The sequence below is a fragment of the Bufo bufo genome, chromosome 7, assembly GCF_905171765.1.
Source record: "Bufo bufo chromosome 7, aBufBuf1.1, whole genome shotgun sequence".
Taxonomy (NCBI): Eukaryota; Metazoa; Chordata; class Amphibia; order Anura; family Bufonidae; genus Bufo; species Bufo bufo.
The window spans coordinates 212705929-212731166 of NC_053395.1; the positions used below are offsets into that span (position 1 = coordinate 212705929).

Consider the following 25238-nt stretch of genomic DNA (forward strand, 5'->3'; position numbering starts at 1 on the left):
TTTGGAGGGCTGATTTTTATGGACTGGTTTATTTACACCATGTCCCATTTGAAGCCCCCTGATGCACCCCTAGAGTAGAAACTCCCTAAAAGTGACCCCATCTAAGAAACTACACCCCTCAAGGTATTCAAAACTGATTTTACATACGTCGTTAACCCTTTAGGTGTTGCACAAGAGTTATTGGCAAATGGGGATGAAATTTGAGAATTTCATTTTTTTGTCAAATTTTCCATTTTAACCCATTTTTTCCACTAACAAAGCAAGGGTTAACAGCCAAACAAGACTGTATCTTTATTGCCCTGACTCTGCTGTTTACAGAAACACCCAATATGTGGCCGTAAACTACTGTACGACCACACAGCGGGGCGTAGAGGGGAAGGTGCGCCGTTTGGTTTTTGGAGGGCTGATTTTTATGGACTGGTTTATTTACACCATGTCCCATTTGGAGCCCCCTGATGCACCCCTAGAGTAGAAACTCCCTAAAAGTGACCCCAACTAAGAAACTACACCCCTCAAGGTATTCAAAACTGATTTTACATATGTTGTTAACCCTTTAGGTGTTGCACAAGAGTTATTGGCAAATGGGGATAAAATTTGAAAATTTCATTTTTTGCCTTATTTTCCATTTTAACCCATTTTTTCACTGACAAAGCAAGGGTTAACAGCCAAACAAGACTGTATCTTTATTGCCCTGACTCTGCCGTTTACAGAAACACCCAATATGTGGCCGTAAACTAATGTACGGCCACACAGCGAGCGTAGAGTGAAAGGTGCGCCGTTTGGTTTTTGGAGGGCTGATTTTTATGGACCGGTTTATTTACACCGTGTCCTGTTTCAACCCCTCTGATGCACCCCTGGAGAAGAAACTCCCTAAAAGTGACCCCATTTTGGAAACTACGGGATAAGGTGGCATTTTTTTGGGGACTATTTTTAGGGTAAATATGATTTTTGGTTGCTCTATATTACATTTTTGTGAGGCAAGGTTACCAAAAATTTTAATTCTGAAATTTCATCTCCATTTGCCATTAACTGTTGAGGAACACCTAAAGGGTTAATAAAGTTTGTATAATCAGTTTTGAATACCTTGAGGGGTGTAGTTTCTTAGATGTGGTCAGTTTTGGGGAGTTTTTACTCTAGAGTGCATCAGGGGGGCTTCAAAAGGGACATGGTGTCAATAAAAAAGGCCATCAAAATCGGCCTTCCAGAAACCATGTCAGTCCTTTCCTTTTGCGGCCTCCCTTTTACTGATACAGCAGTTTACGACCACAAATGTGGTGTTTCTGTAAACTGCAGTATCAGGGTAATAAATATTAAGTTTTGTTTGGTTGTTAACCCTTGTTTTGTTACCGGAAAAAACGGATTGAAATGGAAAAGTGCCAAAAATAGCGGTTTTGGCACAGTATTTTTTTTTTTTTTAACCGTGTTAATCTGGGGGGTTAGGTAATGGGATATTTTTATAGAGGAGATTCTTACGAACGCGGCAATACCTAATAAGTCTACTTTTTTTTTACAATTATTTAGGTTTTTGACTATATTATCTTTTTTGATACAAATCTTTTTTTTGGGTATCTCTAAAGTCTAAGGGTCATTTTTTTTATATTTTTTTATCCAATTATCTCATGTGGGGGCTCATTTTTTGCGGGATGAGCGGACGGTTTTATTGGCACTATTTTGGGGGCTATATATAAATTCTTTTTTTGCACCTATTTAATTTTTATTTTTTGACCATGTTAATCTGGGGGGTTGGGTAATGGGGTATTTTTATAGAGGAGATTCTTACGGACGCGGCAATACCTATTAAGTCTACTTTTTTTACAATTATTTCGGTTTTAGACTATATTATCTTTTTTGATACAAATTATTTTTTGGGTATCTCTAAAGTCTAAGGGTCATTTTTAAAAAAAAAAATGTATCCAATTATCTCATGTGGGGGCTCATTTTCTGAGGGATGAGCGGACGGTTTTATTGGCACTATTTTGGGGGCTATATGACTTTTCGATCGCTTGCTATTAAACTTTTTATTATGTAAGGTGACAAAAAAAGACCTTTTTTTGCACCTTTTTTTTTTTTTTTTTCTTGACCGTGTTAATCTGGGGGGGTTGGTCATGGGGTAGTTTTATAGAGGAGATTATTACCGACGCGGCGATACCTAATATGTCTACTTTTAATAAATTATTTTAGTTTTTTTGGGTGTCTCAGGTCTGAGAACCATTTTTTTTTATCCGATGTCAGTGCTAAATTGGGATATAAATTTAGTACTCCATGGAAGTGTGATACTCCCTGAAGCAACCGTCAATGCAGAGGCCCGGATGATCGGGGCACGTGTCGCACTGAGTAGTCGTGTCCTTCCGTATCCCCCTCCTGCGACACACTCTGCACTTTTTTTGGGTTCGTCCCTTCTTTCCAGTATGGGGGACCACACCTGTAAAATGTTGGCCAGGGACGATCCGGGCACCTACAGTTCCCGAGGTACTCCGGCCTGCTCTTTCCCGGTCCGAAAAGATCAGGGCCTTGAGGACTGCCTTATAGAACTGGAGGAATGTCCCTGTGCTGCCAGCGCTTCGGGATAGTACAAAAGAGTTGTACATGGCAACCTGCACCAAGTAGACCGCAACTTTTTTGTACCATGCCCGGGTTTTGCGCATGGCATTATATGGCTTGAGGACTTGATCAGAGAGATCAACTCCTCCCATATACCGATTGTAGGCGACGATACAATCAGGCTTGAGGACCGTTGCCGCGGTACCTCGCACAGGGACAGGGGTGATGCCGTTACCATCAATTGTGGACAGCATAAGGATATCCCTCTTGTCCTTATACCTGACCAGCAACAGGTTTCCAGTGGTAAGGGCACGGGTCTCACCCCTGGGGATAGGTACCTGGAGGGGGTGGGCAGGGAGGCCGCGTTGATTTTTCCGCACGGTCCCACAAGCGGACGTGGATCTGGTGGCAAGGGACTGGAACAAGGGGATACTGGTATAAAAGTTATCCACGTAAAGGTGGTAACCCTTATCCAGCAGTGGGTACATAAGGTCCCACACAAGTTTCCCGGTAAGACCCAGAGTGGGGGGACATTCTGGGGGTTGAATCCGGGAATCTCGCCCCTCGTACACACGAAATTTGTAAGTGTACCCTGAGGTACTCTCACAAATTTTGTATAGCTTCACGCCATACCTCGCCCGCTTGGAGGGCACATACTGGTGGAAAATGAGTCTCCCCTTGAACGCAATGAGAGACTCATCAACCGCGACCTCCCTTCCAGGTACATAGGCCTCCATGAATTTGGCCCCAAAGTGATCGATGACCGGCCGTATCTTATACAGACGGTCATGGGCAGGATCACCTCGGGGGGGAAATGCTGCATTATCGGAATAATGCAGACATTTCCGGATGGCCTCAAACTGGGAGCGTGTCATGGCTGTACTGTAAAGTGGGGCCTGGTATAGGACGTCCCCACTCCAGTACAGCCTGACACTGGTTTTTTTGACCAGGCCCATATGCAGCACGAGGCCCCAAAATGTCCTCATTTCGGCTGCACTGACCGGCGTCCAGCCACCGGACCTGGCCAAAAAGGAGGAACTGTTGGGCGTACAGATTCGTCTGCTCCACCATCAGATTTACCAGTGGGTCACTGAAAAAATGACAAAAAAAGTCATATTCAGTGTAGCCCACTGTGGAAATCTGGATTCCTGATTGGCCTACAAAATCAGGAATCACGGGCTCGTATCGCTCTGGGCTACACCAGACAAGTTCACCGGCAGGGGGCTCCGGTGGATTTAACTGGTGGGCCGGGAAACCAGTACGAGCCCCAGAGCTGCTCGTACTAGTGTGGGCCACAGGGTCCCTAACATGGCGGTCCCCTTGCTCTGCCTGGCGGCGTCTCCGCCGCCTTGGGGGCTCATCATCATCGCTAGATGATGAGGAGGATGCGGATGACAACAGGAATGTGGGGTCATCCTCATCCTCACTGGGACTCTCGAAGTCGGAGGCAAGCTGGGCGTATGCCTCCTCGGCCGAGAACGTCCGGCGGGCCATAGGGGAGTGTGTGTCTGCGTGTATATGTGCGTGTGTGTAACTCTTTATTTTGTGTGCGTGTGTGTGGGGGCACGGGTGTTCACGAACTCACCCTAAAACTAACAGAAAAAAAATAAAATAAACTAACTAAAAAAAATGCAAAAAATATGGGGAAAAAAAATCAAAACCGCTGATCAACCGTCCGAAGTTGATCAGCGGTGGGGTGTGCGATGCGCTAACAGTGGCCGGACACTAAGTGCCGGCCACAATCAGCGTACACAAAAAAATAAATAAAAATGCACCCCAAAAAAGGTGGGGGCAGGGGGTGGGGGGGGTTCAAGTGGCAGCACCCCTGGGGGGTCTAGGGTCACACAGCTGTGCTGTGGACCCCAGACACCCTAACTTAGGGTGATGCAATCAAAGTTAGAAAAGTTCAGAAACTAACTTTCCCTTTTTTTTTTCCTGCCTAAACCAAACTTTCCCTATGCTGTCCCTATGTACCTGATGGGGGGTGCTGGGGCACAGATCGGGTCCTGGGGGCACAGATCGGGTCCTGGGGGTGCTGGCAGACACACGTGCAGGCAGCTCCTCTCTCCTCCGGCTCCGGAACACAAAAGGAGGAGGAGAGGAGCGCCTGCCTCTTTTGAATTTGCCGCCGGACCGCCCACAGACCAATCAGAAAGCGATCCTGAGTGGTGATGTCACCATCACCACTCAGGATCGCTGGATGGTGATTGGTGGGGTGAAATCACACCACCATCACCATCCTGTTCCGGGTTATCGGGTCTTCAGAGACCCGAACAACCCGGAAACGCAGAAGACCGCATTTGCCCCAAGTGCCTGCTCAATGATTTGAGCAGGCACGGGGTTCCGATCACCGCCCGCCGCGCGGCGGTGATCGAAAATACACAGGGCGTACATGTACGCCCTGTGTCCTTAAGTACCAGGGCACAAGGGCGTACCTGTACGCCCTATGTCCTTAAGAGGTTAAAGTCATTGACCAGGTCCTCCCGTGTAGCTCTGGGCTTATTCCTGACTTTTCTCAGAATTATCCTTACCCCACGAGACAAGATCTTGCATGGAGCCCCTGACCGAGAAAGATTGACGGTTATCTAGTGTTTCTTCCATTTTCTAATAATTGCGGCAACAGTTGTTGCCTTCCAAGCTGCTTGTCTATTGTCCTGTAGCCCATTCCAGCCTTGTGCAGGTCCACAATTTTGTCCCTGGTGTCCTTAGTCAGCAATTTGGTCTTGGCCATGGTGGAGAGGTTGGAGTGTGATTGATTGATTGATTGAGTGTGTGGACAGGTGTGTTTTATACAGGTAATGAATTTAAACAGGTGCAATTAATACACATAATGATCGCAGAGTAGGAGGGCTTCTTAAAGAAAAACTAACAGGTCTGTGAGAGACAGAATACTTGCTGGTTGGTAGATGATCAAATACTTATTTCATGCAATAAAATGCAAATTCATTATTTAAAAATCATACAATGTGATTTTCTGAATTCTTTTTTTTTTTTACTCTGTCTCTCCCAGTTGAAGTGTACCTACAATAAAAATTACAGACCTCTCCTTTCTTTGTAGGTGGTAAAACTTGCAAAATTGCCAGTGTATCAAATAATTATTTTCCCCACTGTATATTCCAATTGCCCTGAAAGTGGGTATATAACACTCTCTGGTCTCCTAGGACTTATATTCTCTCTCTCTCTCTCTCTCTTTCGCCTGAATCACACAAAAAAAAAAAAAAAAGAAAAAAAATGGGTTTGTTAGAATCCATACTTTTTGGGAAATTTTTAACTGATTCTTAACTGGTAGAATCGATCCTGTCATCCTTACTCAAAACCATATAATTAATATTAAAGGGAATGCTTTTGTACTAATTAAAAAAAATGAATCACTAGATATTCTTATTTTCTAATCTGTTTTTATTTTCTAGTTGTAGATTTGTATTGTATTTTCTGTACATGCCTATGTGGGTGGCCACCTTGCCTATACTCTGCTCTGTTAACAGCAGTCCAGAAAATTGCTTCGAAGCAACTATATGGACCATACAAATCTGTACTCTGGAGGTCAGTCACTGACTTCTATGGGTAAGTGGTGCAGGCTTGCCATTGTGTAGAAGCCATTATGCAGGGAGGGGGAGTTGATTAGCTCTGACATTACCTATTGTGAATTACCTTACTTGTAACTTTGCCTGAAATGATAATAGATTGATTGTATTGACAGTTGTTCACAAGACCACAGAATTGAACTTCTATAGCAGACCTCTTTCTGAAGTGCTAACTGTGGGTTTGGAAACAAATATCATACAAGACCTTTGGGAGACATTTAACTTTAATTTATTTTTTAATTTTTTATTGCTCCATAAGCAATCAAGCAATCTCTCTAGTGGTACATGTAGATATCCACCCTGTGCGGTAGGTGAATGTTTAACCCTTTATGGAACCTTGAAACATGACTTAGAATATTAACGTAACCAGAGACACCCATGTCAAGGCAGCGCTACTTCTGAGTTTTTGCTCCTTATCGGTTCAGAGTAAGCTTCTGGTTGGCTAAGATGTTTTTGTAGCAGCACCTTGGAGCATAACCTTTAAAGGAGTTTCCAGAGTTTTCATTTTAAATTTACATTCCCAACCAGAAGAACCTTTGGAGAAATCCATACTCATTTTCTCACTGCCGATCCATTCCAGCTCCCTGGCTCTCTTCTTTCAGTCACTGTATGTCAACTTCTGCACAGATGGGGTCACGTGCGCAGCTGTAACCAATCACTGGTGTCAGCGGTGAGGTTTCGCCAAGAAGCACATAACCCAACCGTGACATGCTGCTTGTGGATACGTCAACGCTGAGGCCAGTCATTACTTGCAGATGCACACATGACCCTATCCTCACATAGACAAGGACCAGAAGTGAGGACAGCTCTGGAGCCAGAATGGAGCAGGTGACAATGGTTTTCTCCTTAGGTAAATAAACTAGACAACCCCTTTATGACTCCCTACAATAGCTGGATCACTGCAAGGAGAATCTGTAACTTCCAAACAGATTGTCCTCAAACACATTGCCAAGTGGGACTTTTTAATGGGAGTTTGTGATGCAAAGGCATGAAGCTTTTGGAAATTCTGCACCGATTCATTCCTTAGCATTGATTGGATTGCATGCAAAGTGAAATGTTAGTGAATTTGTGATTGCAGAGTTTATCTAGAATAACCCCATCTGACTAAGGTCCCTTCCCCCACACTGCAGCGAATGTGAATGGTGATGTCCTAACAAGATATAGAAAACAGCTTGATGCTAGGAAGGTGGATAGATGTGTTGCTTTCTGAATTGTATTACGGCCCTAGTTTTGCATAGCTTTTTTTTTTTTTTACATATTCCACCAGTACATTTCTCTGGCTCCACCATTCCTCTGCATGTCATGGTTGTGTATTTCTCTGCAGCTACAAGGAACATATACTGCAAGTTATGGCTCAGATAGAAATCCCCAGTATGAGATATTTCATTTTAACTGGAATGAAAAAATTTTATGCCGTGTGTCCCTACTGCGGTGACATGTATACGGCCTGGCCTGCAGTGTGATATACCGTCTGCGCTGACATTTTGCCTCTTACTAAAAGGTTTGCATTTAAAACAGAGAATGTTATAGTCATGGTCCGGCTGGAGGATTTGACGAATTACAGGAGTGAGGGAGCATTTTATATTTTCTTTACATTGCAGCAGAATGCCCACTGTTGGTTTTAATGGAAAACCTCTGTCCTTACTACTTAATCAATTCTTAAGATTTTCAACATTTCAAAAGTGTTGTTTTTAAAGAATATCTGAGAATACAATGTCTCATAGGCAGTAAGAAGAATGTAAGAAGATCTTTGGAAGGATCCATCCATTCTTTGTACCTATCCAAGTGAAATTTACATTTTACTGGCTACTCTGAGCTATCAGCCGAGGATACATATTCAATCAGAGAAGGGAATAAGCCACTGTCTGGCATATTTTCAATGGGAGCAAGCCATCGGGCATGCTGACATCCAGCATGCAGGATCATTTTAATCTCCAACATCTAGTGTTTGGGAATAGGCAGATGACCCTCATATACCATAAATAGTTGGCTGATCCTGCAGAAATTTGACATAATGTGCCTCCACTGGGTAGGGATGAAGTTAAAGTGGTTATCCAGCCTTTTGATAGTGATGGCCATCCCTAGCTGATTTGTGGGGGTCCTGTACACCTACCTATCAGAGGTTCTGTGTAGATTTGGCACCAAAGTCAATGGGGGCAGCACTGCAGTGATGAGCTCTGTCTTCTACAGTCTTGACAGTTCTCTGTAGCCTTAGCATCGACTTCTGGCGATGGAGCTACATAGAACAACTGATCGTTGTGGGTGCGGCGTGCCGACCCTTTACCGATCAGCTAGTGATGGCTATTCCTGAGATAGATTATCACTTAAAAAAGGCTGGACAACATCTATAAACTTTGAAATTCTTGTTGCTTCCATTTACCACAGGAGGGAGCTTTCTGCACACTATCTGGATTTTTTTTTTAAGGGAAATACACTTTTTTTAAATCTAAAAAAGGCCTCATTGAGTAAAAAAAAAAAAATAATAAGCCCTACTCACCCTCCCCAATCCCCCACCTCTGCTGTCCTGACTGTGGTCCAGTTCCTAGTTGAAATACTGAAAATGCAAGGACAGGCCACTTAGTCAATCACTGGCTGTAGCAGTGACCTGCCTCAAGCAGTGACTGGCTGAACATGCCTTTCAACACATTTTCAGTGTGCCATTCTAGGATCAGGAAGTGAAAAGCAGTGGGGTCTAGACCAGCGTCAGAACAGCAGAGGCAAGGGATCAGTGATGATGAGTATGGCTTATTTTTTAACCCTTTGTGTCTCTTTTGAAAAAATATATTACCCAAAATATGCCCTTTAAATTGTGCTATTCCTGGAGTTCTCTGGACTATAGGATATTTTTTTCCTAGCCATCTTACTCATTAAGAATAAGACGGCATTCCAAAGACTTGTTTGATGAAAAGTTGTCTTCCTCCCTCCTGATGGCACCTGCTGACCTGAATGTTGTCGGTGCACGTAAACATTGTAGTCCATGACACTCAGGTGCATTCATGCCCACAGTCCCATAGATTGCAAAGAAGGTTCTGGAGGCCATGTATGAACCTGAGAGATTCGGTCAGAAGAACTCATGTCTTTAAAAAAATAGGTTATTGTTAATGATTAAGAGGGCTAAATTAAAAATAAAAAAAATATGCAGCCTGGAGAACCTCTTTAAACTCTTATGCAGTACATTTGGAGCTCTTTATCACAAATAAAGAGCTTAAACCGTTTAAAAAAAATATTAAAGAGACCGTCCGGTTCAAGAAAAAAACATCACATTAAGTGGGGAACAAACAGAACACTTACGTGTTGTCCTCTTTTTAATCATCTTTAGTTGCAGATTCACTAATTCTCAAGCTCCTCTTCTGTCATCCAAGATGTCCTCATCGGTTCCTAGACTACCTGATGCACGCTGTGTATTGGTGGCCCAAGAAACTTCCTACGGTACTTCTCCAGCCCTGCTCTTGAATTGGCCAGCACCATTCACACGGACAGCGCTGAATAATCCCATGGCAGCAAGAAGGATCTTGGGCTACCACATGCACAATAGACATCAGACAGTCAGAGAAGCGGTGCGGCCATCTTGGACGGCAGAAGCATAGTCGGGAATTGACAGATCTGCTGCTAAAAAGACATAAATGAGGTCACCAGATAAGTGTTCTGTCCCCCAGGTAATGTGATTTTATTTTTGTGAACCAGATGATCGCTTTAAATATTTATCAACAAACATTTTGGAGCTATTTAGTTTAATGGGGTTCAAAAAATATGTGACCATTATAGTCATAGTGGAAATCCCTTTTATCCTATATAGTTGGTGATGTGGCTATATCATATCAGGATTGCCACCATGAGGACTAAATACGCGGGAAGTTAGTCCCTTTTGTTTGTTCTTTATGTCTGACCAATGAACGTTATATAAATGGCCTAGACAAAGTCTGCAGCGCTCACTGGCTGATTAGTGGGGGGGCTGGTCGTCGGACTCCCACCAATCAGATAATGAAGACCTGTCCTTAGGGTAGCTAATCAATATTACACTCCTAGAAATCCTAGGTCACTTACGTATTTATATATATATATATATATATAAAAGTACTTTTTGCAGGACTTTTTCTCCCGTCACAAATAACTGATATCTGACGGAAGTGACACAAACTGATGCTCAAAATAACTGATTATTTTTCTTTTCTCCTTTGGTAGATCAGAAGACAGACAGACATACAGATAAATATTAGATGGACAGATAGTTTTTTTTTGTGTGTTTTCTCTAGGTTGTCTAAATTTCTGTCACTTTTAAAAGCTCACAGTAGAAAATCTTTTATCTTCGCATTTCATTACATGGGTTCACTTACAGTTTTTGAGACTATGAAACGATTGATCTAAAAAATATATATATTTGCTTTAAGGTTTTCAAAAATGATGTTTGCATTGATTTGTTTATTTTTGAGAAGGCGCTCACGCTGAATTTTAATTTCCTTCAGAGCCAAACTTATACTCCTGCGAATCGGAGGTAAATCCTTGCGGAGACGATGCCTACTGTAATCAGACAGGCACACCTGCTTTATGTCACTGTAAGCCAGGCTTCCAAAGAAACTTAAAGAACAGACAATGCGAAGGTAAGTGCTTTAGATCGCGTGTCATAAAAAAAACACCTTCCGGAGCTCTGTTTTACATTCTAAACCCTGATTTACATTCTAAACATTACCGGTTCAGTCGAGAAAAGGCTGCAGTCTATCTTCAGGGACAAGTTTATTCTCCGCACATAACCCAGGCAAGAATCACACTGCGTAATGAAAAACTGCTACAGCCAAAATATAGTAACAGCGGTTTTCCACATGAAAGGAATTATAGAATTAAATTCTGCAGTGAATTAGCAGTGCCAATTAATTAACCGAACGTCATAAGACATTGAAGAATTTAATGATAACAGTCAGTTTAGTCAACGTTGCAGAGTAAATATTAACCAGCACATATATTGGGGGAGGGGGAGGGGGGTGAGCGTTAATCCCCGGATGATTTTGGAATGACTAAGAATTTTTTTTTTTATTCATATCATCCTACATAGCTGACAGCAGACGGCATTATCTCACAAAACTAGAGTATGAAGGATTTAGGCCTCTCTCTAGGAATCATGGGTAGGGACATGCAAAGTGGTCTGCAGTCTGCAAAGGAGAAGAGCTAGTCAGTAGTTATTTGCCGCTATAACAGAAGCATGGAGATCAGCCAGCCACCTGCCACATCTGAAAGAAAAATGGACCTGGCTCTCTGACTGATTGTACGCTAAGTGGAGTGTCTGGTTAGGTCATTTCCGTGATGCAGAGATCTATAGTGTAAATGTAAATTTGACCGGTCCCTTTCAGAGATCAGACTCCTTGAGAGCATGGTAATTAGACGTAAAGTCAAACTACCAAGCCTAACTGGACTAGGAGCCGAGGAGTAGGTGGGATGAGTTATGTTCTTTAATGACCTTGTTTTTCTGCATCTAGGCAATACCTAAAGTTCATGGTGCCCTATTCACTTATAGTGCTGATGTCCTATTGTTCAGAAAATCATGGCATCAACACCCTAGTAAAAGAGCAAACCAGGGATACCCTGACCAAACTAGTACTGAGCTGTAATAACCAGGCACAAACACTACACAGTGTACAGACCTGTGTCTGATTCCCGTGTGCTCTGCAAGAAGTCTGACCACCATGACCTGATATTGATGGCCTATGCATCATATAATGTGCATAAAAATGAGTATGTGCCCTATTCATGACTATGGGTGAGCCAAATAAATTTCTATTAGCAAAATAACTATCATGCACTATGAAAGGCCATCACCGATTGGGGGAGATCTAGTTGCTGATACGCCCATTGATTGTTGGAATAATTAGGATCTAGTGCTTAGCGGATCAGGACTGTATTCTCCTACATAACGGTTTATTTCTCTTGTGGTTGTTGGTCGCCTGTTGTGCATTTATTGAATGGAGTTGGGTTAGGCCTTCAATATCTGATCGGAGGAGGTTTCGCTCCTGGCACCCTTGCCAATCACCTACTCTGCAGTAGCTGGAAACCATAGTGTTTGAATACAGTATCTCTAGGGCTGACATAACCAGTAAGGCATAACCATGATAGTAATTAGTGCATCCACTCTGTGCGATGGAATCCATATTCAAGGATTATTGTCTCTCTCTTTTGCTGTAGATATCAATGAGTGCCTACTCCTAGGAAGCTGTTCCCACCATTGTACTAACTTGAAGGGGTCCTACCGATGCACCTGTGACAGAAACTTCATCGCAAGGGGCAACAGTTGCACCATCAAAGGTAAATTAGACATTTTTTAAGGAAATGTGTCACCTCCAGAAAGCCCTAATAAGTACAGTAATACATGTATAAGACTTGGCACTGAGATCAAATCAGTCATTTGTATATCGATACTCAACTCCATTCGCCTGCTGTGTGTGTGCAAACCAGCCATGGAATGAACTATGAGGACTCCTGTGCATGCACAAATAATAGAGAGGACTCCAGGAGATGCATATCCTCAGGATAGGTCTTCAATATCTCACTGGCGGGGGTCTGACTCCCAGTACCCCTGTCGATCAGCTGTTTGAAGAGGAGGCGGCGCTTATACAAACATCCTCTTCAAGATTACACTGTGCGTCATCTTGGAGGTCTGGTCGGCGTAGTGTAATTAAAAGTGCATGTTCCATTCTATTCGCAATTAATATTTGTGATTCAAATATTCACATCCAACACTAGTGCTGTATGCTAAAGTTAATGAGTTTGGGCGCTTTTGGTATCCAGCACTGTGCCGAGATATCCACAATGAATGGTGTGGGATGACCAGATTTGACAAAAAAAAAAAATATATATATATATATATATATATATATATATATACACCTGTATATAATTTGGAGATACTCTGTCAGGAGTTCTTCAGGATACATGAGTCTATATGTGGCCACCTGGTGGTTGCAATGTGAATTGCAGCCTGTCAAGGGTTTCGCTATCATGTCATGATAATATATTAAATTTTATTATGATAACTTAGAGTCCTCGATTACATAGGGCTCCACCTAATACCATAGATAACCCCAAGGAATCCTCCAGATGCTTTTAAATTAAAGGATCCCCCTCTATGATGTTTATGTGTTTAACAAATTCTCCATTGACATAGACTTCTTACTAGTTCTAAATAAAGCTATTAATGGAATTATTATGATATCTGGTATTATTTCAGACTCCGAAGAACAAATACTCTATGTCGCCAATGACACTGAGGTCCTCGCTTTCAGATACCCCTTTGGTTACAACGCGGGGCATCAGCAGATATCTCGCATTGCGCATAACTCTCGAATCACAGGAATGGACATGTACCTTCAAGGCAATATGATTATATGGAGCACACAGTTCAACCCAGGAGGAATTTTCTACAATACATTTCATGGCAGAGGAGGGAAGGAAACCAGAAGTGGTTTAATTGTAAGTTCTTTACTTAAACATGAGTTTGTGATTAAAGAGTAAGGGCACTTTTACACGAGCCAGAGATCAGAAGCATGATCGGAGACGAATATCGGTATGAACGCTAATGGAAAGGTGTTGCACTCACATGATGAATGAGCAATGGTTTGCATATCGTTAGATCACATATTTCTTGTGGTACCTAAAATTGTATTTTGTTAGCAGCACATCACTCTGTGTAAATGTGGATGTGCTTCTGACAAAAAAACGAATCTGTCTGGGAATGAAGGATCACAAGGGTGATCATTCATCCCCACACAGAGAAGATGTTGCTGCCTGCAGATCAAAGGAACAATTATCAGGAGTGAACTATTCAGTCCTGATCATTGTCCTGTAAGACAAATAGACAATATTCAATGTTCATTCTACCTGATCAGAAAATGTTTTCTTCTTTAGCATGAGTAACCCATTTCAGTAATGGGTTTTATCTATTAGGAGCCTTGCCACCAAGGATCATGGACCAAAAAGGTGTTGTCTCCCTTTCCATGAACCACAAGGACATAAATACATTTTTGGTGCAATTTTGAATGCATACAATCTAGAGAAAATTCTTCTACATTTTTGGGGGGATCCAACACCAGTTTTGGCCGCAAATGCAAATGCAAAAAACAACACACCAAAACTATCCAGTGGGAACAAGACCTTCAAGTGTTCATCAAGTCTTCTAGGCTTCTTACTAAAACCTTGCAATGATAGCATTCAGAAAATATATGACTTGTCTCCCAGCAGAATATATAACATTGCAACTGATAACTGAGTGATTTGTCTTTCAGTGTCCTGAATTTAAAAGACCCAGGGATATCGCTGTGGACTGGGTAGCAGGAAACATCTACTGGACGGACCACTCCCGCATGCATTGGTTCAGTTATTATACCACTCACTGGGCAAGCCTGAGATATTCCATAAATGTCGGTCAAATAAATGGACCCAACTGTACACGACTTCTCACCAACATAGCCGGAGAGCCTTATGCAATTGCTGTAAATCCTAAAAAAGGGTACGTTCGTCACAATGCAGATGCCTTCACAGTTTGCATTTAAAAGCTCCTTTACACTGCTCAATTGAGCAGATAATTGTCAGGAAGGAAGCGTATCTTCCCACCAATTGCCTGCTCATCATTGGAGGAGACTGCTGCTATTTAGTGATGGACGAACATCGGCCAGGACGATTCGCGAACGGCCCCAATTACTTTAATGGCAGTCGAACCTGAAAAACCTTCAGGTCATATTTGCCAGCAAACACTTACTAGAAGTACACAAATAGTCCCACAACATGGACAGTGATATACCAGAGGGGAATCATTGGCAAAAATTCCCACAAAAAATATGTATCTTAATCAGGGGCCATTTTTATGCATCTTAAAGGGAAACTCTCAAAAATGTGCCCTGCTGGATCCTAGAAATTTTTTATTTCAGGCCACGGGAGTGCGTCGTGCCCCAAAAATTAGGCATTCACCTGACAGAAAATAACTTGGGATGATGTGGCTGGAGGCAGGGGCGAACTGACAACTCATGGAGATTATGGGGCCCCTGTGTCCCTGCCCACCCTCAAGCCACACCCACCCACAGCCCCACCCACATAGACTACCAATCTCCACCTCCTTGGGTGACATCACATCTACCAGCAGTGACTCTATTCTAGTCACTATCCAATCAGTACAGCAGCACATGATCATGTCATCCGCTTGACCTCACTTATACAGGATTACAGGGTCGTGACGTCATCACAGGTCCTTTGCCTCCTCCAGTTGCACAGCCTGTGAGCCTGACTCCTCCCACACAGGATCACATGGTCGGAACATCATCACAGGTCCTTTACCTCCTCCCGCTGAACAGCCTGGAGACTGACTCCGCCCACGCAGGATCACGTGGTCGTGACATCATGAAAGGTCTTTTATCCTCCTCCAACTAGAATAAGCCTCTAATGTATGGGCTCCTGGGAGGTATAGGTCACGTGACGCGGGAACGTGAAATGCGTGGTGAAAAATAGCTCTTTAGCATGGCTGCGGCAGGCCCCCATCCCGGCCTGGCCCTCGCACCACGTCAGTCCGCCCCTGGCTGGAGGTACATTAGGCGGTCACTGGATAAAAATAGAACTGTCGTCCAGTACAGGGCCCAAAAATTAGGCATTCACTTGACAGAAAAGAACTTGTGATTCTGTGGCTGGAGGTACATTAGGCGGTCACTGGATAAAAATAGAACTGTAGGCCACTGGAGTAGAGGCCCCAAAAATTTGGCATTCACCTGACACAAAAGATCTTGTGATTCTGTGGCTGGAGGTACATTAGGCGGTCACTAGATAACATTTTTACTGTAGGCCACTGGAGTACAGGCCCCAAAAATTTGGCATTCACCTGACACAAAAGAACTTGTAATTCTGTGGCTGGAGGTACATTAGGCAGTCAGTGGATAACAATAGATCTGTAGGCCACTTTTGTACAGGCCCCAAAAATTAGGCATTCACCTGACACAAAAGATCTTGTGATTCTGTGGCTGGAAGTACATTAGGCAGTCACTTGATAAAAATTACACTGTAGGCCACTGGAGTAGAGGCCCCAAAAATTAGGGATTCACTTGACAGAAAAGAACTTGTGATTCTGTGGCTGGAGGTACATTAGGCGGTCACTGGATAAAAATAGAACTGTAGGCCACTGGAGTAGAGGCCCCAAAAATTAGGGATTCACTTTCCGCTGGGTGGCGGCCGTTGCTACCTCTTCTTCCTTATCCGATGTCAATAATGGCAGCGCATTGGTAAGGTCTGGGAATGGATAGGATAATAATTCCTCTGACTCGAGTGGAGGGGCTATGGTGGTGGTGGATTTGGGGGTGCACACACCTAAGAGTGAGGAGGGTGCAGATACAGAGGATGAGGAGGGTGCAGAAGTGGAAGGGTGATTGAGCCACTCAACCAACTCTGGTGCGTCCTTTGAAGTAATTGCACACGCCTTCTCCAGCTTCCCACTTAAGCTCCAGTCTGGTGCACCTGCCCGACCCCTACCACCCCTGTGGAACGGCCTGCCTCTTCCTCTGCCTGTCATTTTCAAAATAACCCTGTGCCTAAGTCCCTAGAGAAGAGCAGTATTTGTGAAAGCAGGTATACTTCAGGCCTCAATCAATATTTGGTGAAACCCCTTAATTAGTCTTTTGTGGAAGCAGGTATAACACATAAATTTCTTGGGGGGGCAACTGGTATATCACACCCGTTGCAATTAGTTTTTCCGATACCATTTGAAACTCTATATAGCTGTGATATTGCAGCAGAACCGCACACAATTGCTGCAAAGTTCAAATGCACTATATAGAAAGTATATTATAGGTATATCACACCCCTGCCTCAATCAGTTTTCTGGGGGGGCAACTGGTATATCACACTTGTTGCAATTAGTTGTTCCAATAGCTTTTGTCCCTCTATATAGCTGCGGTATCGCAGCAGAACCGCACACAACTGCTGCACAGTTCAAATGCAATATATAGAAAGTATATTATTGGTATATAACACCCCTGCCTTAATAAGTTTTTTTGGGGGGCAACTGGTATATCACACCCGTTGAAATTAGTTGTTCTAATAGCGTTTGTCCCTCTATATAGCTGCGGTATTGCAGCAGAACCACACACAACTGCTGCACAGATTAAATGCACTATATAGAAAGAATATTAAAGGTATATCACACCCCTGCCCCAATCAGTTTTTTTGGGGCGGCAACTAGTATATCACACCCATTGCAATTAGAGGTTCCAATAGCATTTGTCCCTCTATATAGTTGCAGTATCTCAGCAAAACCGCACACAAGTGCTGCACAGTACAAATGCACTATAATATACTTTCTATACTATACTGTTATAAGTTTATCACACCCCTCAGTATATCTCACCTATCTATAGCACACCTATACCAGTCCTTAAAAGGACTTTTGTAGCCCTAATAGCTAGCGTTTGGTGTCCCTAACAGCCTGTCCCTGCTTCACAAAGCAACCTCTCCCTACACTGACAAAATACAGAATGTAAAATGGCAGCCAGATTGGGTTCTGTTATAGGGTGAAGGTGTGTCCATGTGCTGAAACATCTCAATTGGCTGTCCTGTCCCACCTGATGGATGTGTAATGGGTCAAAGTTCGGCACAATGCAAAAGAATATGGCGAACATGAACATCACCATATGTTCGCATGTTTGGCAGATCGCGAACGCTCAAAGTTCCCCGCGAACCGACCGCCGGGCGAACCGCAAGGCCATCACTACTGCTATTATATGTAGAGATCAATTCCACAGTATGGGGAGGAGGGATCGCTATTGTCATCACTCGTCCCCATATAGAATTATTGTTTGCCGGCAGCAGAGGTTGTCTAGATGGCAAGATCTGCTGCCGACAAACTATGATGGGACCAACACTAACAGGCTTACCTTTCCTGGCTTTAGCCTGGAACCAAAAGCCCAGAAGAGGCAAGCCTGATAGTGTTTGTCCTGTCTGTTAGAAGCCACCTTGTCGCTGATAGATGGGCCCAACACAATTTCAAATAATTAGTATGCGCAAAGAGCTTTTTTTAAATAAAATTTTCATAAAATTAGCTCATAGAGCTAATTTTCTTATAGTATAGGAGTAATACAGTTTACACTTATTTATGTTTTTAGTGTTTGCCTGCGTCTTTGTGCATGGCAGTGTGCAGCTACTTGTCTATCTATCTATCTATCTAATCTATGTGTCTATCCTCAAATGGTTGTCTTATTTGTTTCTCTACCCTCACTATTTTTTTTTTTATGTCTTGCCTGTCAGGATGATGTACTGGACTGTCATCGGAGATCGGTCACATATTGAGGAGGCGGCCATGGATGGTACTTTAAGAAGAGTTATAGTGCAAAAAAACTTACAAAGACCAACAGGTATCTAGTTTTATCATGTTACCCAAGCTAAAAGTTCCATTTGATGATGCAAATATTGTAGACACAGATAAGGCTACTTTCACACCTGCGTTCAGGTGTCCGCTCGTGAGCTCCGTTTGAAGGGGCTCACGAGCGGTCCTGAACGCAGCCGTCCGGCCCCAATGCATTCTCAGTGGAGGCGAATCCGCTGAGAATGCATCCGCCTGCCAGCGCTCAGCCTCCGCTCCGCTCAGTGAGCGGACACCTGAACGCTGCTTTTTGCTTGCGGGTGTCCGCCTGGCGGAGGCGAGCGGATCCGTCCAGACTTATAATGGAAGTCAATGGGGACGGATCCGCTTGAAGATGACACCATATGGCTCAATCTTCAAGCGGATCCGTTTCCCATTGACTTTCAATGTAAAGTCTGAACGGATCCGCTCAGGCTACTTTCAGACTTAGAAAATTTTCTAAGTTATAATGCAGACGGATCCGTTCTGAACGGATACAAACGTCTGCATTATAGGAGCGGATCCGTCTGATGAAACATCAGACGGATCCGCTCCGAACGCTAGTGTGAAAGTAGCCTAAGGCAGTTGGCTTTATAGAGTATTTGTTTAAAAAAATTATTTGTATATACAGTACAGACCAAAAGTTTGGACACACCTTCTCATTCAAAAAGTTTTCTTTATTTTCATGACTATGAAAATTGTAGATTCACACTGAAGGCATCAAAACTATGAATTAACACATGTGGAATTATATACATAACAAACAAGTGTGAAACAACTAAAAATATGTCATATTCTAGGTTCTTCAAAGTAGCCACCTTTTTCTTTGATTACTGCTTTGCACACTCTTGGCATTCTCTTGATGAGCTTCAAGAGGTAGTCGGCTGAAATGGTTTTCAATTCACAGGTGTGCCCTGTCAGGTTTAATAAGTGGGATTTCTTGCCTTATAAATGGGGTTGGGACCATCAGTTGCGTTGAGGAGAAGTCAGGTGGATACACAGCTGATAGTCCTACTGAATAGACTGTTAGAATTTGTATTATGGCAAGAAAAAAGCAGCTGAGTAAAGAAAAACGAGTGGCCATCATTACTTTAAGAAATGAAGGTCAGTCAGTCAGCCGAAAAATTGGGAAAACTTTGAAAGTAAGGGCTATTTGACCATGAAGGAGAGTGATGGGGTGCTGCGCCAGATGACCTGGCCTCCACAGTCACCGGACCTGAACCCAATCGAGATGGTTTGGGGTGAGCTGGACCGCAGAGTGAAGGCAAAAGGGCCAACAAGTGCTAAGCATCTCTGGGAACTCCTTCAAGATTGTTGGAAGACCATTTCAGGGGACTACCTCTTGAAGCTCATCAAGAGAATGCCAAGAGTGTGCAAAGCAGTAATCAAAGCAAAAGGTGGCTACTTTGAAGAACCTAGAATATGACATATTTTCAGTTGTTTCACACTTGTTTGTTATGTATATAATTCCATATGTGTTAATTCATAGTTTTGATGCCTTCATAATCATGAAAATAAAGAAAACTCTTTGAATGAGAAGGTGTGTCCAAACTTTTGGTCTGTACTGTAATTTTTTTTATTTAAAGGGATTGTCCATAGTTCCATAGAAACTAAGGCAGCCCCTGTAAATGTGCTAAAATAACAAAAATATAATCTCCCTTGCTTCTTCCAGTGCAGTTCTCCGGTCCACCTGATGCTGCCATCATCTTGCTGGTTGCAGCAGTGATATTCTGTGCACACAGGTGATTAGTGCAGCCATTCCCTGGCCTCAGCAGTATACAGGATATCACAGCTGCAGTCAGGAAAACAAACAGGAGCGGGTAGAACTGGAACTCATTGCTGGACATGGCAGGGGGTAAAGGGGTGGGTATCTCTTCTTTTGTTAAGTTAGTATATTTACAGGGGCTGCTTTTGTTTTTATTGAACTTAGACAACCCCTTTAAACCACCTAACTGTTTTGCCGGAGTCCAGCTCGGGCAGTGGGAAAAGTAGCTAACTGACATTCCAGGCTTTCATACAAGACCAAAATGACAGCTAAAGTCCAAGCAACAAAGGAAAAATCACTTTTAGAAATCGAGTCGGGAATAATCGCAGGAAAAACCTGCTTTTACTTTCACTTTCAGCTACATTTACAGCATCCCATTTTCTATCAGTGATATCTTCCCTTGTACTGAACACATTGCTGTCATTCTGGTATTGTCTAAGATATGAGCAAGAGATAAATCAGCCCCCCCTCCCTGTCAGTCTGCAGGAGGAGATAAAAAACTTAAAAAATATATAGAAATGTGACATTATCATCACTGTATGGACCCACATAATAAAATTATGTTATTTTTACCACACAGTGAACACCATTAAAAAATTCTACAAAATAATGTATGTTATTTAATACACTACATAAACCCCAAAATGGTTCCTAAAAAGCCTACAACTAATCCCGCAAAAAAAAAAAAACATAGAAGATTTTTTTTTTAAATGACTGCTAGAACACAAAAGGGGGAAATATTATTGGCCCTTAAGGCTAAAATGAAAGATGTCACTAAGGGGTTAAAAATGCAATAGTGTCCCCTGAGTTGTGCGCCAACAAGATTTACTGCAGACACACGTTAAAAATCTACAATAAAAAAAGTGAAATTTTCTCAATTTTAACGTGACTGTTAAGAGGTTGAGAAATTATAGGTTTTTAAAAATTATGTTACAAGGAAAGCTGAGATACATTCTGCACACTTGGGCCTAAGAAAATGAAAATGCTTTTCTCTGCTGCAGATGGATATTGCATTGTAGATTCACATGGTGAAAATAGGCGCAGAACTGACAATACCGGAAATAACCTGCAGCTTAAGTGCAGCTTTGAATTATGACAATTGCCTTTACTTGCAGGCAGTAGCTTCAGGTTATTGGTTTCCTACTGTAATGGCTGATTGACCTGAAAAATCCATCAAATAGGAAAACAGAGCTACCAGGACATGTTTTAAAAAAAGAAAGGAAAAATGTATCTAAACAATTGTCAATATTTTTATAGACTGTAATAAATGCATCAATTAAAAGTGAAGGATTTATCAAGCCGTTCACTCCAGAATCCTGGCTTCAAAAAGATTCCGTTGGAGTTCTGCTGGTGGCTGGAAACAGTTGCTAAGACTGTCAACACACACATTTTAGAGGAACATATCATAAAGGGCGGGGAATTATGGTTAATATTCATAGATTTTTGTTTTAGAATTTTTGCAGTTTCATTTCACTAATACTATGCCATCAATAATGCAATGAATACTGTCCTACTGTAGCAGTCAGCATAAATGATGACCTCCTGTATACAGTGGATATAAAAAGTCTACACACCCCTGTTAAAATGTCAGGTTTCTGTGATGTAAAAAAATGAGACAAAGATAAATAATTTCAGAACTTTTTCCATCTTTGATGTGACCTATAAACTGTACCACTCAATTGAAAAACAAACTGAAATCTTTTAGGTAGAGGGAAGAAAAAATATAAAAATAAAATAATATGGTTGCATAAGTGTGCACGCCCTTAAACTAATACTTTGTTGAAGCACCTTTTGATTTTATTACAGCACTCAGTCTTTTGGGTATGAGTCTATCAGCATGGCACATTTTGACTCTTCTTTGCAAAAACACTCCAAATCTGTCAGATTGCGAGGACATCTCCTGGGCACAGCCCTCTTCAGATCACCCCACAGATTTAATTGATTCAGGTCTGGGCTCTGACTGGGCCATTCCAAAACTTTAATCTTCTTCTAGTGAAGCCATTCCTTTGTTGATTTGGATGTATGCTTTGGGTCGTTGTCATGCTGAAAGATGAAGTTCCTCTTCATGTTCAGCTTTCTAGCAGAAGACTGAAGGTTTTGTGCTAATATTGACTGGTATTCGTAACTGTTCATAATTCCCGCTAGCTTAACTAAGGCCCCAGTTCCAGCTGAAGAAAAACAGCCCCAAAGCATGATGCTGCCACCACCATGCTTCACTGTGGGGATGGTGTTCTTTTGGTGATGTGCAGTGACCAGACATATGAAGAATACGGGAGATTGTTGTCACATGTACCACACAGCCAGTACTTGCCAGATATTCCTACAGCATCTTTAATGTTGCTGTAGGCCTCTTGGTAGCCTCCCAGACCAGTTTTCTTCTCGTCTTTTCATCAATTTTGGAGGGACGTCCAGTTCTTGGTGATGTCACTGTTGTGCCATATTTTCTCCACTTGATGATGATCACTGTGTTCCATGGTAGATCTAATGCCTTGGAAAGTCTTTTGTCTTCTTCTCCTGACTGATACCTTCTAACAGTGAGATCCCTCTGATGCTTTGGAAGCTCTCTGTGGACCATGGCTTTTGCTGTGGGAGGCGACTAAGACAATTTCAGAAAAGACCAACTAGAGCAGCTGAACTTTATTTGGGGTTAATCAGAGGCACTTTACATGATGGCCGGTGTATGCTGACTCCTATTTAACATGATTTTGAATGTGATTGCTTAATTCTGAACACAGCTACATCTCCAGTTATAACAGGGTGTGCACACTTATGCAATCACATTATTTTAGTTTTTTTGTTTTGTTTTCTTCCCTCCACCTAAAAGATTTCAGTTTGTTTTTCAATTGAGTGGTACAGTTTATAGGTCACATTAAAGGGGGGAAAAGTTCTGAAATGATTTATCTTTGTCTCATTTTTTTCCAGCACAGAAATCTGACATTTTAACAGGGGTGCGTAGACTTTTTATATCCACTGTATATAGAGAATCTGTTGTCAGTTTACTGTTCCTGTGAGTGGAAGGTGTTATGTGCAGGGTAATCCTCGTGATAATAATAGGTGTTAAATTGGGATAACAGTAGACAGCACTATAGTTCTCTAGCTAGGCTTAGATAAAGATTGCTACAGAAAAGCATTGCATTGATTAGTGCACTGTGCGATGCTCTAATGGAGTCACTACAGGGAGGGCTGTCTCTGGTCACAGTTAAAGAGTTAAGTGAGACAGTCTGCTATGCTAAAAGTCTACAAAGAGGAGAGTAAAGAGCCAGGGCAGGAAGTTTAAATACATAAAGTGACTTCCAGAAATTGCTTACAGAAAAATGCCTACCCATTTTTTATAAAAATTAAAAAAAAGATAATGATGGGAGTATCCCTTTAAGTGACATCTGCTGCTCCAAGGAACACACAGGAATAGCAGAGAAATTGCCATTTTACTCAAATTTTTATATGGTTCAGAGGGCAGTCTTAGTTGACGGGTCAATAGCGTACTGTGCTATGGGCTATCTACTTTTTGTGTACTTGCTCGGCAACTCGTCCTGATCCTTACAGGACTGACCTACAAATAATTTGCGTAACTCCTGGTTGGCACTTCAGTTGATAGAGATGGCACTACTTAGGATATCATCCACAGCATTATAGAAGAAGTAACCATGGCATTCGAAAAGGGTATGCAAATTTGAGCAGATGCTGCTCTCTGCTGAGAACAAGGCCCAGGTAAGAACGAAACGTTGGCCGTATACTCTGTGATGCTGGGTGGATAAACAAAGGAGTTCTTACTAATTGCATACCCCCTTCGAGTGCTATGGTCAGTTATCCTACAAATCAGACTGCAAAGGAAGCAGGGGATGTACACTAGTTTTCAGTTTGGAATGTGAGCGAGGCTTAAAATACCTCCTGATTATGGATCTAAAAGTACATGTGCAGTAGTCATATTGAGTTCTCCGCTGCATAGATTGTGCCTAAAGTTTCTTTTTCTGAAATTTTCCAGCACAATGTTTTGTTTTGTGTAAGTCACTGCAGGCTGCAAGATGATCCGCAAGAATTTATTTCAGATAAAGCCATTATTAGGAAGTATGCCGGCTTTAAGTTTCTGAACACACAGCTTCGCATCTCACCGTTCTCCTCGCAACGTACAAGTCTGAGAGCATACAAACAGCTTGTGTTTTATTATTAAGAGCTTGATGTTCACTGGGTTTTCATGATTTCTGAACAGAAAGATAAAACAAATGCAATTTGCTGCTCCAGCCTGGATGATGCAGCCAAGTGTACAGCGATGTGCATAACTTTTCTATTCCACGTACACACACGTAAACCTTAAAAGCTTGCACACCATCAGAAATGTATTCTTGTCTCTTTGTATTCAGGTCTCGTGGTTGATCATTTTGGCCAACGCCTTTACTGGGCCGATTTTGAACTGTCTGTGATCGGCACAGTCCGGCTAGATGGATCCGATTTAGCAACAGTTGTCAGAAGTAAGCATGGTACGTACCTTCAGCATTAGTGACATCTTTATATGGAAGCAAGAAAAAAAACTTTGGGTGTATCCACAATATAACTATCCTGGCTCAATATAGTGCATGGTAGTGAAGACTTTGGTAAAGTGCTGAAACATGCGGAGCACAAAATTTTCATCTTGTATGTGTTTACTCTGACCGTTCTCATCTCATCCCAAAAACTTTATCAATGGTCCCTGGTCCCACACTTTTGACAATGAAAATTCAGTCCTTGGATTTGGTTCCCTAAGGGGGGCATTGACCATGGATGTCCTCTATGTGTGCTACAGTCTTACACAGCTCTACCAGATAAGGAGCGACACAGAGGATGCTGTTTCATTGTATTGATGGTCTTGGAGGTTCTTTCACCATGGTGCCAACCTTTCTTCCTCAATACCTTGACATTCCTAAAGAATAAATATATACAGTATAATATTTTTCATTGACCATGATGCAATGAATTTTCTTGCGATATCACAATTGCTGTTACACACTTGAGCTGAACA

The 25238-nt window shown here is 42.3% G+C and overlaps 1 protein-coding gene across 1 annotated transcript in view; it reads left to right on the top strand.

Moving 5' to 3' along the window:
• Positions 1–25238, top strand: part of LRP1B (LDL receptor related protein 1B) — a 1344280-nt gene that overhangs the window by 1252077 nt on the left and 66965 nt on the right. Inside the window, exons 76-81 of the mRNA XM_040441523.1 lie at positions 10589–10723; positions 12297–12416; positions 13339–13580; positions 14393–14616; positions 18387–18493; positions 24604–24720. Coding sequence (XP_040297457.1) covers positions 10589–10723; positions 12297–12416; positions 13339–13580; positions 14393–14616; positions 18387–18493; positions 24604–24720 — 945 coding nt within the window. The remainder of the gene's footprint in view (positions 1–10588; positions 10724–12296; positions 12417–13338; positions 13581–14392; positions 14617–18386; positions 18494–24603; positions 24721–25238) is intronic.